General features: G+C 50.3%; 1 protein-coding gene across 3 annotated transcripts in view; it reads right to left on the bottom strand.

Annotated features, from left to right (window-relative positions):
* Nucleotides 1-362: 362 nt before the first annotated feature.
* Nucleotides 363-17,403, bottom strand: part of Afap1 (actin filament associated protein 1) — a 114,288-nt gene continuing 97,247 nt past the window's right edge. For 2 of the 3 annotated variants that reach the window (XM_060365434.1, XM_060365435.1), the window contains exons 13-18: nt 15,393-15,659; nt 13,247-13,361; nt 9,075-9,239; nt 7,358-7,548; nt 5,863-6,027; nt 363-4,427 (exon numbers count right to left, since the gene is read on the bottom strand). In XM_060365434.1, coding sequence (XP_060221417.1) covers nt 4,401-4,427; nt 5,863-6,027; nt 7,358-7,548; nt 9,075-9,239; nt 13,247-13,361; nt 15,393-15,659 — 930 coding nt within the window. In that variant the 3' untranslated portion in view covers nt 363-4,400. The remainder of the gene's footprint in view (nt 4,428-5,862; nt 6,028-7,357; nt 7,549-9,074; nt 9,240-13,246; nt 13,362-15,392; nt 15,660-17,403) is intronic. The other variant, XM_060365436.1, reaches the window with a different exon arrangement.

Below are 17,403 nucleotides of genomic sequence, written 5' to 3' on the forward strand. Positions count from 1 at the left end.
CACAAGCAGCTGCAAGCGGCTACCACCTTTGTTAAACGCCACTGCCCAGCTCAAATAATCCCCACACCCCTCAAAACTCTACCAAGGACTTCAAAGGTAGCTGCCTCATCTCAGAGTCTCCAAATCTCCATGCAGTGTCCACTGGAAGAGCGCATCTGTGTCAGCTCCCTGAAAGCAGGCACCCAGGGCAACCATTCTGTTTCCAGCACTTGGCACAGAGCCGGGAGCTGAGGAAGCATCGATGGTGTCTGCTGAGTTAAATACTCAGATCCACAAACCAAAGCCACCCAAGGGTCCTCTCGAGTACTCTGCCCTCCCTGTGCACCAGTGACGAGAAGTGATAACTCAGGCAACCATAGAGGTCTTGATCTGTACCGTGAGCCACTGTCAGCAGGACATGAGGCTGGGCCACACAGCATAGTTTTATTAATACACAAACAAGTTCCGCCAATGGGCGCCAGTCGATGGGTACACAGTTACAACAGTAGAAAAATCAGTTTGTAAAGCAGAAAAGTTAGGTGAAATGACTACAAAATGGGGGGAATGGGCTGAAAACTAGGAATTTTCATTGCAAGTCTCTTTGCATAAAATTTTTTACTTTCTGAATTAAATACATTGAGCTGCACAATCAAAATATATTTACAATCATTCCAAATGGGCTACCAACATAGTTAATTTAAAAAAAAAAAACCTTTTTTCTTTGCCTGTGTCTTTCCAAGATTATTTAAAATATGACTTTAGTTTTTTAAAAAATACAATGAGGAAATAATTACATTCATAACATGAAAACATTTTACAACTTAGAGTCATGAGCAATTCATTTGGACTATCTAGAATGTAAAAACTGATGTTAAAATGTAAAGTAAACCTTTGTTAGAAAATCAATTAAAACATTATCATATTAAAAACACCTTTGGTCCCTAAGAATTATGAACCGAAGACACCATTTTGAAAGCATAATTCAATCAAGTGTGTGGGAAGCCCAGGTTTCCAAAGACCACAGCGGTGTGTCCCCAGCTATTGGCAAAGAGTGTTCCTCAGTGCTGAAGTGCGGGCTTCCCACGAGAGTGACATGGCTGCTTGCTGCTTCCGCCTCTTCCTGGGGCTGAGTTGTTTGCGGAAGGCACAGGTGTTTCACTGTTATTTTCGGTTTATTTCACAGTAGAAACCCAGCTCGCTGGTCTGGTTAGTAGTAAGTCACTGGGAACAGGAAGGACCCAGACATTCAATTACATCTTTAAAAACTATGTCATGGATTTGAAATGTTTCTGGCTTAAAATTACTTTAGAAAAGAAAAGTGGAAGACCACAGTCAATCACATTGACTTTGCCACACCCATAGAATGGACCTTGGGTGTGTCCTGTCTGCTGGTGAGGGCAGGTGTAAATGGAGGAGTCACGTGGCTCAAGCACCCAGAGCATAGGATGGATATCAGACTACAGGGGAGCCTTGTCCCTTGTCTCTAGGAGGAGAGGCCAGGGACCCCCTGCTGTTGCTTGCATGTGAATTCTAACTGGTGGGGGAACTGCAGTCCCCACAGAGTGGAAGCCTTCCTTGATGGCCTCAGGGCCTCCGATATTGCTTTTCAAGGCAGGTTTTCTGAACGTGCCAATTCTCCAGCCTATCAGTGCAGGCTTGGTTGACAAAGAAACAGCCAAAAGCAAAGTGGGCAAGTGGACAGATGAGGCAGCACCAAGGCATGCACGAGACGAGACACGGGCATGTGAGGCAGGGGAACAGCGAGCATGCTGGGACATTCTGTGTGCAGTGGGTCCAAACCCAGCTGATAGGGCATTCTGGCACCTGAGATGACCTGACTGACCCAAGTCCACCCTTGCAAGAACACTGGTATATGAGATTTTGTGACAGTGAGGGTCTATACCCATGCCTAAGCAGGGGACCACAGCAGGCCCCCAGGCAAGCATGATATTTGTATGCAAAGGGTTAGTTAGTGAATGGACATAAAAGTAGAGGGGATTGTGAAAGCTGATGACATCTTGCCAAATTGTAACAAAAGTAGACCCCAAGAAACACTGTGGCCTCAGACAAGGAGAGACCCCAAAAGATGGGGCACCTCCCATGATCCAGAGAACCTGACTGCTCACAAAAGGGGGCTGGCTTGGCCCTCTGCCCACATGACTCCACACAAAGCAAAACTGGGCCATTGATGGCTGGAGTCATGCCTGTGGCTTTGGGAGGGTTGTAGAATGAGAACACTGTGAGAATCCAGACAGGATGTCTCAAGGGTGTCCAATATGTACATATATAAATTAAAATTATATTTATTGAACATATACAAATAAATAACTTACTTTGAAACAAATGCTTTAAACTAGCTTTCTGACCAAATCTAAGAACATTAATGGGAACACGGGACAGCAGAGCCCTGTGTCAGAAGCCTTGCCTTCCCTGGGACCTACTTTATATGGCTCTGTGGAACTTACAGGGTCTACCGTAGCCGAATGGATTACAAGCCTAGGTTTCTCAGTACGAAATACGGACACCAGGATCCTGGAGCCTGCTGTGTCTTCATCAGGACAAGCAGAACTGAGGCTTATTTGCTGGACATGATGTTCCACTAATATCCCCACTCCATTACAGACTATGCTGGCCAGGACTGGCTGTTAGTTGGGCATTTTCTCCTTATTTTAACAATCAAAGCCTGGAACAGCTTTCCTAGCAAAGCAGGGTACTGTCAGAGTGGCCAAAAACACCGCTCTGAGACCGAAGGCAGCAGAAGTCTATGGCACGTCAAAGTCTCTTCCCTTTCAGAACACTAATGTCATGTGACATGAAATGGTCACGGCTCCCTCTGGTGACCCAAGGGGCTCACCCAGTGGCTGCTCTGTGAGCAGGTTGGTGTGTGTGGAGGCTGCTTCCCTCTTCCTGGTCCTTCTGCACAGTTTCCTGGCGGAGATTAGCCCACCTGGATGCTGGTGTGGAGGAAGGCACTAGAATGAAGCACCATCAAACAGCTGGCAAGTGGCTTACACAGGGCCAGCTTGGGGGAGACCTCCAGCTGAGCAGCTCCCCATGGCTGGAGTGATGTCCCTGCACACTGGTGACACCACGCTGCTCTTTGGCAACTCCAAGGCAGCTGCTACAGGGCTGAAGCACAGAGTGCTGACCCCAACCATGGACACTGCCCAGGGTAGGCCTAAAGGCACCTCTAGAGAGAGCCTGGGAAACTTTCCTTCTGTGTGTGCTAAGGACATTCTGGGCTGTGATGGGAAGGCTTGCCTCCGGCACAGCATCACCAGCTTCTCAGTCTAGGGAACATGCCTGTTGCTCATGTATAATGGGTCCTGCACAAGTCTGCAGAGATGACTAACTTCCTCCTCACTGCCAGCATCTCCCCATGGTGGAAAGGTCTGGACAGTACTGTGGAAGCCCCCAAAAGTCTCTCATACCCCTATGGTAGAGGCTAGCCTCACCCATGAGCTGTAGGCATCACAATCCTGAACATCTGAACTACACAAGAAAGTGCACAGAGGCAAACAGGAGAGTGGGGAGGAGGCCCACCCAATCAGAACCTTGGTCCAGGTTCGACTACAGGTTCTAGATCCTGCTCTGTTAGATCCACAGGCAGATGGTGGCCAGTGTGTTTCCTGCTCAGCAGTGGGGGAGGCTGGGGTCTCAGGTCAGGGAAAAGGTGCACATGCTAGCTGAGGACTGAAAGCTCTGTGCTGCCTCTCAAAATACATCATAAAATGGGAAACAGGGACTCTGTAAAGTTCCTAAAACCCAAGCAAAGCACATGATAAAAGGGGATGTTTTCTTTAAAAGCAAACAAAGGAAAAACAGTGGTAAAAGGAATGACAACCTTTCCATTCCGGTAACAAAAAATGTCTATCCAAAGGCAAAACCAAACCTTAAAAATCGCTTCACAGCACAATTCCTCATGGCTTCACCTCCAGTGACAGGGGCCTGGGGGGCGGGGAAGTGGGGGGTGCTGCAGAGACACAGGGAGTTCATGCTGCTGCTACAGAGCAGGACCCTCTGGCAAACAGGGTGAGGTATGCAGCTCTGGCCGCACGTGGGGAAGGCTCGGGCCATCCTATCTCACAGGGCCATACAGTCCGTGGGCTGCAGGTTGGGGTTAAGCTGAGGTCCTCAGAACTGCGACTGCCCCATCTGCCAGAGGGTGCTTCAGAACAACTCTTCAACTCCTTTTGTTTCTGCTTTTTAACAGGTAAATTTGGACACCAAAGTTTTTAAGTAAACTTTCCTAAAGGGCACCGTCATACAGTAGAAAGTGTGCGTGTAAGCCCGCCAAGGGTCAGCGGCAGACTCAGTCCAAACTTCTCAAGTCATGCTCAGGCCACTTTGGGAGGCGCACGTGTCGCACAGTGAGGCTGGTGGCAGTACGCAGTCTCTGTCTGGGTGTGGCTGGGGTCCCTCTATGTCCCATTCTTCAGCTCCCACTCCTGGAGAAGAGAGGTGTGTGAATGCAGGCAGACTGACCCTGGCCACAAGCTGCCATAAGCCGCTATGGCCAGGAGCCTTTGGGACCTACACAGTGTCAGGGCTCAGCCACAGACAACAGAATGCAGGCTTCCCCTGAACAAAAGAATTATCAAGCTCATCCACTTCCATGCAGCCAGCCAGAGAAACATACAATTCAAGTACCGAACAGGAACAAATAGGCAGATATGGCCCCTTCTGACCTGGGACACTCATCAGGCTAAATGAGGAAGGGAGGGAGCTGACGCCTGGCACATAATGGGTCCCCAGATGTCATATAAGTATCATCTGAGTCCAAGGCATTCAAGTGTGTATGATGGGTGGTTGTATGGGTGGAATGGACACAGCAGCTGCCGGGGACGGCAGCAGGCCCTGCGCACTGTCCTCAGACATGGTTCTCTCAGCACATATCGTCAGCCACCGCGGAGGTGTCGGGGGAGGCTGAGATGGGGAACCTGGCCAGGCATTCTCCTCTGCAGAGCCAAGTCACATTCAAGGGCTGCGGCATGTGCCACCCCTCCCCCTCCCCTGCTCCTACCCAAGTGTTTCCGCCAACTGCTCCATTAGGATCTCATTTCTGCCAGTGATACGCCGCCAGCTATTAATTATACTTGAACTTTCGGTTCTAGAAATGTCATGAGAATTTTCAGCTTAGGCAATATGTCCCCAAACTCATGTCCAGTAGGGACATGCTGCTCAAGCCCATTCTTGAGGCTGTGTCAGAGGTCAGCTGCGATGATAAGAACCTCTGTGCCTCCTGCCTGTACTGGCTGAAACTGGGGCCAGAAGCCCTCCTGTGCTTTATGGGAACTGTCTGAAGGTGGCTGGGTCTCACAGCAGTCACAGGCTCCTTTTCTTGTTCACCATCAGAAGGGGACAAGGCCAGGAAGTCCAAGCCAAGGGAGCCTTTCTTTCACAGTATGGCTTCTCATGCCTCTTCTCTGACACTGGGAGGGGAAACTCACAGCTCCATTCTAACATGGCTTGGGCAAAATGGGTCCTCTACAAAGGAGAGGTTGGCTATAGACTAAGAAGGCCCACGGGATGTGTAGGAAAACCACTGGACTGCTTCCCAAACTTACCCATGAAGCCTTCCAGAAAGCATGCTTTCTTTCTTTATTTGGCAAATCACAGCACGTAAGTGCTAGAAAGGACATTGGATCACTCAGCCCATCTGGAATGCCCAAAGGAAGACAAGCCCAGGGTATGAGGTCTTGCCACTTCACAGGTGACCTGGAGCTCCAGGGTTCAGGTTTGTTGGCTATCTTTGAACCCTAGCCCCTGAGGGTGTATGTGGGGAGCTGGAGGAGCGCTTGCTCAGAGCCTCTGGCAGGAGGCTGTGTGCCAAGTGCAGAGAGGCTCACTCTGAGCTCAGGTACCTGGCCCTGCTGGGCTCACCTTGGCCTTCTGCAGCACGTGCCCACGGCAAGGGGAGCTGCCTGAGGCTGGCTGGCTCTTCTTGAGGACGGCTGCGCTGTTCACAGGCAGGGGACCCTCAGCATCGCTTGTATCACAGCTGGAGATGGGAGAATTTTCCAGAGTCCGATGCCGAAACACAGGAGACTGTTGATGAGAGGAAAGCCCTCTGTGAGGAGTGGTTCTCAGCCCCGGCATTTCTCAGGGAGAAATAGTTTGGTGAAGAAGAAAGAGATGTGGAAATGAGCAAAACTAGGAAGGAAAACCTCAGGCAGGGCCTGATCCTCAGAGTCCTTTCAGGCAATGCACTTAAGAAAGAAAAGCTGAAGCCAAGGAATGGAAGACCAAGAAGTGGGATTCGGGGTCGACACTCCCACCCTCATAACTTTTCACCTGTCCGTTAACATGGAGCTTCCAAAGCCTGCAAATGTCTCCTGGAGCTGCCTACTACTGAGAGGGCTAGGCCTGGTAGCAGAAGCCTCCAGTACCAGGCAACATTAGCTCGCTGGCTCTTCTACATAGGACTGCAAACAGTCCTCTGAGAAAGCATGGCACTGTAGAGACCCTGTTATCATCATGTAACACACAACACCAGAAACACATCTGGGATGTGCGGGATGTTGTTTCAGCACAACCATCCATCCCAGAACCCCTGTAAGAGCCCTTGACTGGGGTGCTCCCAGCTCGATGTTCTGGCATAGACCAAACATTTGGCATAGAAAAGCATATACCTTTTTCAGACATTCTCAGAAGCAGCATTGACCCTGGGTGAATGTGGTCACTAGTGCAAAGCCAGAATCAAGACCTAGGTCTCTGGGTGTGGCCAGGCACTAGCTAGCTATCTGCAGCAGAAGGATCTGCCTGACAAGCCACGCTTCTGAAGAAGTGGTCTGGCTACAATTACACAGAATGCTGCCACCAATGCCAAGAATGATGACAAGCACACTGCATAGAGAGGACCCTCAGGAGACACGGGAGGCAGCAAGCATGGCCACCCAGTCCTGAGTCTTTGAGGACCATGCTTTCTCCTGGCCAGGGGACCGCTGGGGAGAACTCAGCAACTCAGTGGCTGAGTCAGGTGAGGATGAGGAGCCATGACTCAAAGTGAGAGCTCAGACTTGAGAGGTGACTCCTTCATGCCTGATTTGGGGCATAGATCATGTTACTGTCACTGCAGATTCCAGATACCTGGTGGCATTGTCAGGGTGTGTCCATGTGGGCGAGTTTCTGCCTAGCAAGCTTGTATCAAGTCAGATTGGACAAAGAGGTAGAAGAGCTAGCCATTTGTCACCTGACCATAAAGAGGAGAGACATGGACTGAGCAACTCAGCATTGGCCTCCGGTGAACATAAGAGAAGCTAGTGTCTCCATACACCAGACACAGTGGAGACATTAGCCTGGTACCATCCATGGTTGTGAACAAGCTGCCCAAGAAACCGTGGGGCACTTCTCTGTGCCGTGGCTTCAGGACACTTACCTGTGGACTGGATGTGCCTGACTTGGGCTCAATGGCCAGTCCCAGGGTGACACCACCTGCCAAAGCCTTCTTCAGGCTCTCCTTGACCTCCGTCAGCTCCAGCTCCAGGCTGACCCGCTCCGCCTCCCTTTGCTTGCATTCTTCCTCCAGCCTCTTCAGCTTGTCCTCCAGGGCCGCCTGGGTCTTCCTGCCTAAAATGTCAGGACACGTGGTCACCTCACAGAGGGGTCAACCTAGCTGAGTTCTGCCAGGTCTTGCTCCAGTCCAGCTGCTCCCTGCAGAGCCCAGGCCCTGTCCTAACACCCTGTGTGAGATCAGGGACAGGAGTCAAGCCTGCTCATACTCACAAGCCCAAGGGGCCTCATGACACTCACTTAAAGGGCATGGTGTCTGAAGGGGACCCTGACTAGGAAGTTAAACAAGGAGAGGTCTCAAATTCCACCAGTTACTTGTAGACTGTATATGCTGTATATCTTACCTGTATATGTGGCCATGTGAAAAAAAAAAAAAAAAAAAAAAAAGAACCATGCCCATATCTCTATAGAAGTTGGCATCTATTTATCTATTTCTCCAAGGCTTGCCAGTTAACTCATTTCTTTGAAATTTGGTGCAATGACCAACATGGGCAAGAAATGCACAGAGATGGACAGAGAAGAAAAGCGAGTCATTGAGGTGGGCAAACCACAGGACATGGGGAGCCTAGCCTCTGCGGGACAGAGCTGGGACCTGTCTGCATCTCTGTCCTGTGACACAGGGAGGTAGAGAAGCTGCTCAATACACACCATGCTCCCTCCATGCTTCCTCCATGTCACTGACTTGGCTTTCCATCCCTCCCAGGAAGCCTGATAGTGACACCTTGCCCAACCTACCCCCACAGATTATACTGTGCCCATCTTCACCTCCCTTCCTGTTTTCTGCCCCCCCCCCCCCATCAGTTCCCTAAACAGCCACTATTCAGACAAAGTTCAGTCTGGTTAACTATGATGGGCATGTGCACCAGCCTCAGTCTGCACTGAAGCCTTTTGGAAGCCAGTGTCCCCTCTGGGCTCCCCCATCAGCTGCACACTCCCCTTCTCCTCAGCTGGTAGAAGCTAAACCTGAAAAGCCAGACAGCCTTGCCCCAGTGGGGGTGCTAGCCAGGATCAGAGGGAGGTATCGGTTTCCATCCCAGATCAGGAGGACTGGCAGGAGAAGGGCACAGCCTGGGCCTGGGTACCACCGGTCTCTAGACACTGCTACCCTGACAGCTTCCGTTGCTCACTGCCCCTCTTTCAGGATCACACACAGTCCTTTCCTCTGATTCCCATACCTGGGTGCAGCCTTGCTCTCCCCAGGCCCTTCTGAGAATAGAGAGCTGCTTCAACCTAGGCGGAGCCCTGAGAAAATTTCTCAGTCCCCAGGGGCTGCCTACTTCCACAGAAGCCCCACTGAGTTACCTCAGGCAAGGAACAAAATCTACCAACCTTCTTGGCTGTCAGCACCTGAGGCTGAAATTGGTGGAATCTCACTGTGCAGCCAGGGACAGGTCACAAGCCCTGCCTCTGGTAGCACCACCACTCACTCACCCTTAAGCTGCCCTGGGCTCCCCAAAGGTCAGTACCCCTGGAGGCCAGGCTAAAGAGGCAGCCTTGACTCCCAGGACTGAGAGTGAGCTGAATGGGATCCAGAACTCCACTGAACACTCCTGTGTAAACCATCAGAGCCGAGTGCCCACTACCTGCGTTCACTTCGATGGCGGCCCTCAGGTCCTTCCGCTCTTTCCGGAGCTGTGCCAGTCTGTTCCGCAGAGCCTCTTTCCTCTTCAGCAGCTCCTCCTCTTTGGACTGTAACCTCTTGGCGTCAGCTTCCACCCGGTTCTTACCGTATTTGTACTGGTCAGCATCTGGGTAAAGAGCACCAGGAGTTAGCCCAGGCAGAGGGGTGGGTCTGCCAATGTGTGTGGCTCAGCGGCTCTCAGGGACCACAGAGCTGCTCCTGGCTAGTCCTGAGAGGAAGGGGAGGCTTAGAGCAGGGAGTCTGAGTGCCTTGCCTCAAATCCTCTAATACTTTGATCTGCCTATTTACAGATGGAAACAGAATACCGGGGAGTCCCAGCAATGTTCCTCCCCTCAAGGTATCAACTTTCAACTAATTGTCAATAAGGCTCAAAGTGAAGATTCTGGATCCTGGCAAGTCAGTGGCCAGGACAGTTTTAACTGTCAGCCTGACACAATCTAGGACCATCTGGGAAGAGAGCCATAATGAGGAATTATCTGGATCAGCTTGGCCTGTGGTCATGTCCATGAGGGGGTGTCTTAATTATTACACCATGAATTTTTACACCCTGAATGTGCGTGGTGCCATATCATGGGCTGAGTCCTGGAGTGTGTCCCAGTGGGGAAAGCTGGCTGAATACGAGATGTCAGGAAGGTGTCCATGAATCTCTTCTCTCTGCTCAGGGTGGATGTGCAGTGACTGGCTGCTTTAGTTCCTGCCTTGACCTTCCCACAAGGACACACTGGAACCTCTAACTGTAAGCCAAAAAAAAAAATAAAAAACCGTAAAAAAAAAAACAAAAAAAACCAAAAAAAACCCCTTTCTTCCCTAAATTGCTTTTGTCAGGGTGTTTGTTACAGCAAAAGAAATGAAACTAGAACAGCAATCTGTTACTGTCAAAAACAGCCTCTAGTGGAGCTGGAGGGATGGCCCCAGGATTAAGAGTACTGCCTGCTCTCCTAGAGAACCAGAACTCGGGGCCTGGCACCCACATGGCAGCTCACAGTCATCTGCTACTCCAGTTCAAGGAGATCCAATGCCCTCTTCTGCCCTCCTTGGTCATCACCAGGCACACATATGGTGCACAGATACACATGTAGGCAAAACGCTCACACACTGAACATGGAATAAATCAAAAACAAAATAACTAGAGGTTATTTAGTCCTCTCTGTGTGCAATGCCTCTCCTCCCCGCACTTCTGTTCTTAGCCTTGCTGGCTGGAGGGAGGATGGCTCCTGGCCCGAGATTCTGGCCTGGAAGAAGCAGATAGGGAGGTGAATGAGATGACAGGAAGGCAGCAGATGGTGCTTGGAGATCCACTGTTTTAGAGGGCAATCTTGGAGCCCTAGAAGAGATCTGAGCCTCAGTTTCTCCTCCTGTGAAATGGGAATAAGAGCATGTCATTCAGCCAGATCATTAAGCACTTGCCTTTAGTCCCAGGCAGAAGCAGGAGGATTGTTGTGAGTTCGAGGCCAGCCTGATCTACAAAGTGAGTCTAGGACAGCCAAGGCTACACAGAGAAGCCCTGTCTTGAAAGGCCAAAATAGATAAGATAGATAGATAGATAGATAGATAGATAGATAGATAGATAGATAGATGCATGTCATTCACAGGTGGCTATATGAATTCAATTAATATTTACAAAGCAGTTAAAGTAATTTCCCAAATGAGCCCTAAATAAATAGCTGCTAAATTTAATGAATGAATGAATTGTGAATGAGTGACTAAGTAAACGCTTTGGAGAAAACCCAGAATCCAGGCTGTCACACATATCAGTTCACACAGTATTGAACCCAGGCTCCACAGTTTTGTACCACAGTGTGTCCTTATGGCGAAGTCAAGGCAGGAACTTAAAGTAGCCAAATAGACATTTAGGAAAAGCCTCTCTGGAAACGATACTGAGGGGCTGGAGACCCTAACGAGACTGGCCAAGGCCTGCTGATTGTGAGGCTTCTTCACCATCTCTATTCAATGCATCACCCAACCAACTCCAATGGTGGCTGCACCCCGCCTGCCATCTGCATGTCAGTGTATTTCAGAGCAGAAGCCGTGGAGGGACAAAGGCTGTTGTGTGAGTTTTTAAAGGTAGATGCAGGTCCCTAACACAGATAACGATGTGATGAGATGCCTGGGATGGAGCGGACACTCCCAGGCAGCTGCCATGACAATCACAGATGCCTGGCCCTTCAGAGGCTTGCTCATGCTCATGCAGTCCCTGTCCTGAGCTGGCTCTACCGCCACTTCTTCAACAACGTACCACATTCATGGCGATGTCTAGTCGGCATTCCCTCCCTCACACAAAAGACCCCCAAAGAGTCTGCCTCATTCTCGGACCAAGAATAACCAAACACCCCATCTTGTGAAACCAAGGGACTTTCAGAAGAGTCCATGCCAAACTGTGCAAAATTCACTGTCTCTACCAATATGTCCCCCCAACAAACCTACAAATGACAGCTCATAAATTTTCCCACTATTCAGTCCCCATGCAATAACCTCTATACAACTGTAATGCAATCGGCTGAACTCGGCAAAAGCATAGGATGCAATTATTTTTCTCTTTTGTTTCCATTAGATGTCACCAAAGTTAATAAAACATTCCCCACAGATGGTCCCACCAGATACTGAGATAAATCATCCGTAAAATAAAGCTAGCAGAGGGCTGCAAGAAACGCCAGGCTGAAGGAGCCCACGTGGGAATCAGCTCTTGCTTAACAAGGCATTTTAGGCCGAATCATCCCTCTGGCTCCTGCATCTCCCGAATGAACAAGACTAAGAACAAGAGTGTAAGCACACCCCAGGCATCAGGGAATGAAATTACAGAGGGACGGCCACGGGAAGTTGGTGACAATGAAGAGACTCAGCCTGACAGGATCCTGACCTGACTGTTTGAAATGCAGGTTTGAAAGCAGAGATGTAGACAAGCTCCTGTGGAGAATGCAAAGGTTCCCTGGGGCTGAAGCAGCCCAGTGTTGCTCAAGTCCCATGCTCTGACCATGGAAAAGACAGCCTTCCTGCGCCCTTGTGCACTTTGACTCTAAAATGTGTGCCAGCCGGCTGCAGGTCTGAGGTCTCTTCTTTCCTGCAGAGGTAGGTAGAGAGGACCCCAGGTGAAGGTGGCTAGCCTTATCTACACCATCACAGAGCCTGGTTCACTGACTGCATAGCTGCAGACTTGCATGGTCAAGTAGGAACCCCAAACAGCAGAGACTAGTCATGATTTGGCATGGACACTTGCCTGCTCAGCCTAGACTGATGAAGGAGCTACAGGACCTGCAGAGCCCCATGCAGTCCTCATGCCTACTTTCCTAAGCCCACACTATCTTCTCACTGCATCCTCAGCAACTGGTGAGTACCCTGAATGAATAGTCCCACGGGCCAGCTGGCTGAATGGTGGATCGCCCAAAACAGTGAGGGCAGGACAAACCCAAACTCAAAAAGCCAGCACACACAGATCTGGCTGTAGATGGGGGAGAGCGGCTGAACTCTTGGGCAGGCTGTGTGTGTTTCTCTCTGCCTGGTCTGTACAGCTGGCTCTGCAGCCTGAAACCCTGGCCCATGTTCAAGCTCAGGTCTCCTGCTGTGAGACCTCTGGTTCTCCTGTACTACCTTGGGGCTCATTCCTCTTTTGTGTAATGGGGTGCACAGCAGCTACTCTGACCATACAGCTGCTGGAGGCCAGCAGGAGTGGGAGGCGCTGGCTGTAGACTGTGACTTGCACAGAAGTATCAAGGCATCCTGTACCCTGGAGCATCTGGGAGCTTGGCTTTGGGTGCCCGACATCACCCTTCCTACTGCATCAACCATAGCATCAGCTGTCTGCCCATCTGACAGATGAAGGGGCTGCATTCAGGGTTTCCGTGGCTTGTCAACAGTGTTCGAAAATGGAAGACTCCTGGGCTAAAGGCCCAGTGCCTCATTAAAGGCCATACCAAGAAGCCAAGCAACAGTCACCGAGGCTGGGTTAGAGATCCGGGCAGGTGAAGTTGGGAGGGGGACAGGTAACAAAAATGAACATTGTCCTACCCCCCAACACCTCCCCACCAAGGGCGGCATCAGCTGCTGGAGTGGCTCAGCCAGCCTCAAGTTGGCAAACGGCTCCAAAGCAGAAAGCTAGGAGCCAGAGGGGAAACTCACTTGATGCTGTCCGTTTCACACCACCTGCAGAATCCGCCTTTTTTTGCTGGCTGCTGGGAGCCTTCCCCTTTACAGGAACCCCATTAGATGACACTGGAGGTTTTTTGCTCTTCAACTGTTAAAACACACAGAGAAAATTAAAAGTAATCGAACGAGCACCCTTTCCCCTAAAGTTATTTCATTTAGTCTTTGACCCTTAAGAACAACCTACTGGCTTGGTCAGAGGGCAAAGGAAACCAACTTGGTTTCCAGTCACTGGGCTTCTGCAACGTCCCTTTGGCAGGTGGGAAGCTTCCAGCACTGAAGGCCAGACACCCAGGACTACCAGGAGGTCTGCAGTAGAGGGAAGTTATCTCTCTGCTGGGGCCTACTCTGCTGAGTATTGTGACCACATACACATGCAGCAACAGCCTCTGAGAACCTGTGAACCTATATTTCTAGAGCTAAGCTGTTTTTCCATAACTGGACCGCTTCTAGGGGAAGGGCCTGGCCGTACAGGGAGGGTTCTTGCCCTTAACCGAGTGATCCAATAATGAGATACATAATCTTCTTTCAGATCAGATGGGTCTGAAGAAGGATGCAAGAGACACACATACAGAAATAGCATAAACATATAAAAAGCAAGCCTGGAGCAGCTATAGGCATAAAAAAATTAAACAGTCCCTCCCTCCCCCACCCCCGCTCACCTGGCTTCTAAAAGCCACAGCTTCATGTCTAGAAGGTGCCCTGCAGGCAGTGAACTTGCTCTAAAGGGAACCTGACACCCTGACGTGTCTTTCTCCCCACCTCCACCTCCCACTGCCCCCCTCTCTTGTTGGGGGTCTAGTGCAGGACTGCATATAGATCCAGCTGCAATTCTGGCTTGTTATTTGGGAGACCCCAAGCCAGCCCCTCAAAACTTTCTGAACCTCCAATTTGCATACTTAGAAATGGAAAGACGCTGACACCTCCCACAGGCCCCCAAAATGATACTGCACAGCCATGTAAGAGATGGCATCCAGGGGCTCTCTGGGAGTGTATGGTCTCACCACTAACAGGCTCCCAAAAGAATGGCCATACAAGAACATGACGTGAAAAGGCACTAGAATTTAGCCTGGGACCACTTCCTGTTTGAAATAGAAACTAGGGTGAATAGCACTGTTAATGCCACACCACACATCACAAGATGTCCGACTATCAAGGGGACCATCCAGATGCACAGGTGGCGGGCCTATTAAGCTACCAGCCAACGGACAAATACACAGGTAGGACACAATGCCCAGATCTGGGTGGGATCCTCATGAAACTGGGAAAGGCCAATGATGCTCACGCTGGTCGTTCAGCCAGCGGTCCACACCCCTCAGGCTCTCCAGGGACGGCAGCTGAATAATTGTGCCTAACACAGCAAGCTTTTTGTGTCGGTTCTGACAAAGCAGTGTCTGGAGGTGCAGCTGTGAGCCATCACCACCTGGAAGCCCAGGACTTTGCCTGGTGTCTGTTATTTTCTCAAAAGTCCCCAAAGAACAGAGCGGAATGTGGAAAGCCTGGCTTCTTGCTTTAAGTTCTCAGTGTTCTTAAATGAGGTGCCCAGGGCTCGAGGCAGAGTACACACACACATGCTTAGGTTAAAAATTCATGAAGGCAGTTAGTGTCTGCTCTAAGAGGTTGATACATGCAGCAGAGTGGGCGAGCAAGAGTTCAGCCTCAAGCCTATCTGCCACTCAGAATCAGAGCCCTCCTGTCACACAGGCTCAGGACACATGTCATCCTCTCCCTGACAGCACCCTGAATCTCGGCATGGTGTTAGCCATGTTTACAGATAGGAAATAACCACTCCCTGGGGGCAATCCTTGCTCACTTCTACCCAAGATAGAATATACTAGAGACACCTGCCATTCCAGAATCTTCTGGAAAGTGGCACGGCCTCTTCTTGTAACCTTTAATGTACTGGAGAATTCTCTAGAAGTGATGGGAGGGGGCGGGAGGAAGCCTGACAACCTGGGAGTTGGTCACAAACGTCCCCCCAGTCCCTCAGTGGCTGACTGTGAATTAGGCTATCTAATCACATGGCTGAACACGGCATGGCACTTTGGTGGATGTGAGGTGGCAAGCACACAGTCACCGAGGTCCACTGGAAAAGTGGGGAGTTTGGGAACGCGGTCTGTACCTGGGAGTGCAGCCCAAGAGATGCCCTCCCGACAGAAGAGGTGTTAGTGAGAGATGGGGAGCAGGGCGGGCTGCAGGAGGTGGGGGATTTGTAGTGGTTAGAGGACAGCCTGTCAGCGGGTGGCCGAGACGCCCTCCGGTCAGCAGGAGAGGAGCGAGCAAAGATTGTCGGCGATGGCAAGTTATCGTAGAGGCCCGCGTTATCATAGAGCACCTCTTCTCCCAGGCCTCTGCTCCCACAGCCAGGAAAGCCGCCATCCACGTCCCACTGCAACACACACAGCCTGCTCGTTAGTGGCCGGATGAGGACAGAGAAGATCAGCACAGCGAGATGTTAGCAGCCCCCGACACTCTGCATGACCAGTCGCTCACACACACACACACACATATGGCAGGAACATCTCCCACGCTCCTTCATAAAACCCTTTTGCCTTTGGAGTCATAGAAAGGCTTCTCCACCCTTAAGCTGAGTTATTGGATTAGGATGGTTGTGTTCTGTTTTTCAAAAAGAAGAATGCTGAACTGGCATTACCAACGCTAGAGACCTGGAGTTTGGAAGTTCCCTGATGAACAGGAAGTGAGGTCAGGGGAGCTGGGCAGAGCCCGGAGCTCTGCGCTGCACGGGAAGGTATGTGAGATCATCACCCAGGGCCATGGCACCTGCTGTGCTCTGGAAACACTGGCTTCCTTCTCACAGAGTCCACTTAGCAAGCAGGGAAACTAAGGCTAAGATGGCTCACGTACCTAGGGAGAGGCAGAGCTGGACAAAGTTGAGCTCATGACTACACACTGCTGTCAGGAAAGCCTCAGGCTCTGACAGAGGAGCTTGACTGGAATCAAGAACACCCTGGGCTTGTCCATGCTGCCCTTGTGGCCAGCAAATTTACCATCAGGGTCAGCACAAGCTAAACTCCGTATTTAAGCATCTGAAGAGTGCCACAGCCCAAAGAGTCTGCTGAAGACAGAAGTCAAGTCATCACACAACACAGGCTGTCTCAGCCTTGGATAGGAACAATGGCATTATGCTAGCAGATGACCTGAACAAAAGATTAACAGTTCAAAGCCACGTCGTCACAGGACACGGGGATCCCAGAGCACTGGCATAAAGGCATAAATAAACTCCAAACTCTTAACCACTGCCAGATCCCTTTAGGCTTTAAGGGTCTTTGCAAATTGCCCTGCATTGTAAAAGGAAATATTAATTCATATATTCTGCCCATTTCAGTCTGTTCTTTATGTTCTCCTTGGAGCGCTTCTTCCTGCCAGACTATAATTATAGCCCTTTGTTATGAAAATGGGAAAGGCCTAAAATTCCCGGGTGGGAGCGTCTTCTTCTAAGGCCACTTTGGTGTCTATTTTTGTGATGCTGGGGACAAACGAGCAATCATAAAACAACATAGAAAAGCCAGAGTGGAGCATTTCACAGTGACAGCCACCCACATATACAATGGTCTCTACTTAACTCTCACTTTCCTAAAAAAAGCAAGGATCAAGTCACGTGGAATGTTTAGTAAACAGTGACAGAAATAGAAGTTTCTAGAATAAAAGTGAGTGTGTGCAGAGCCCTTTCTTTTAAAGGAATCAAAGAAAGTACAAAATAAACTGAACTTCTAGCATTGGGTCTGACACTGAGCATTAGGTCATAGAGTGTAGACTTTATGGAACCTGGGAATGAAGCCTCCAGAACTCAGTCAAGTAGCAACAGAGGCCTCCCCACAGGAAACGGGTTCTGGAAGCCCTGGCAGAGGTGCCCCAGAAAACAAAAGGGCAGGACACATGCATACAGAGCATTACATCTCTGCTCCTGAGGCCCAGAGCTTGCATGTAAGGAGGATTCTTCAGCACAGAGCTGTTTCTAAACACACATCAAAGTGTGGGGGACCCTGGGGAGAGGCACTGAGGGAGCCTGCATGGAGCTGGCGTGGTGTCTGGACTGTTCAGGTGACTGGCACATGGAACCATGATAGACGCATCAAGTCCCCAAAGCAACTTGTTCACCTCCTACTTGTGTG

This window comes from Meriones unguiculatus, chromosome 12 (assembly GCF_030254825.1).
Source record: "Meriones unguiculatus strain TT.TT164.6M chromosome 12, Bangor_MerUng_6.1, whole genome shotgun sequence".
NCBI classification, from domain to species: domain Eukaryota; kingdom Metazoa; phylum Chordata; class Mammalia; order Rodentia; family Muridae; genus Meriones; species Meriones unguiculatus.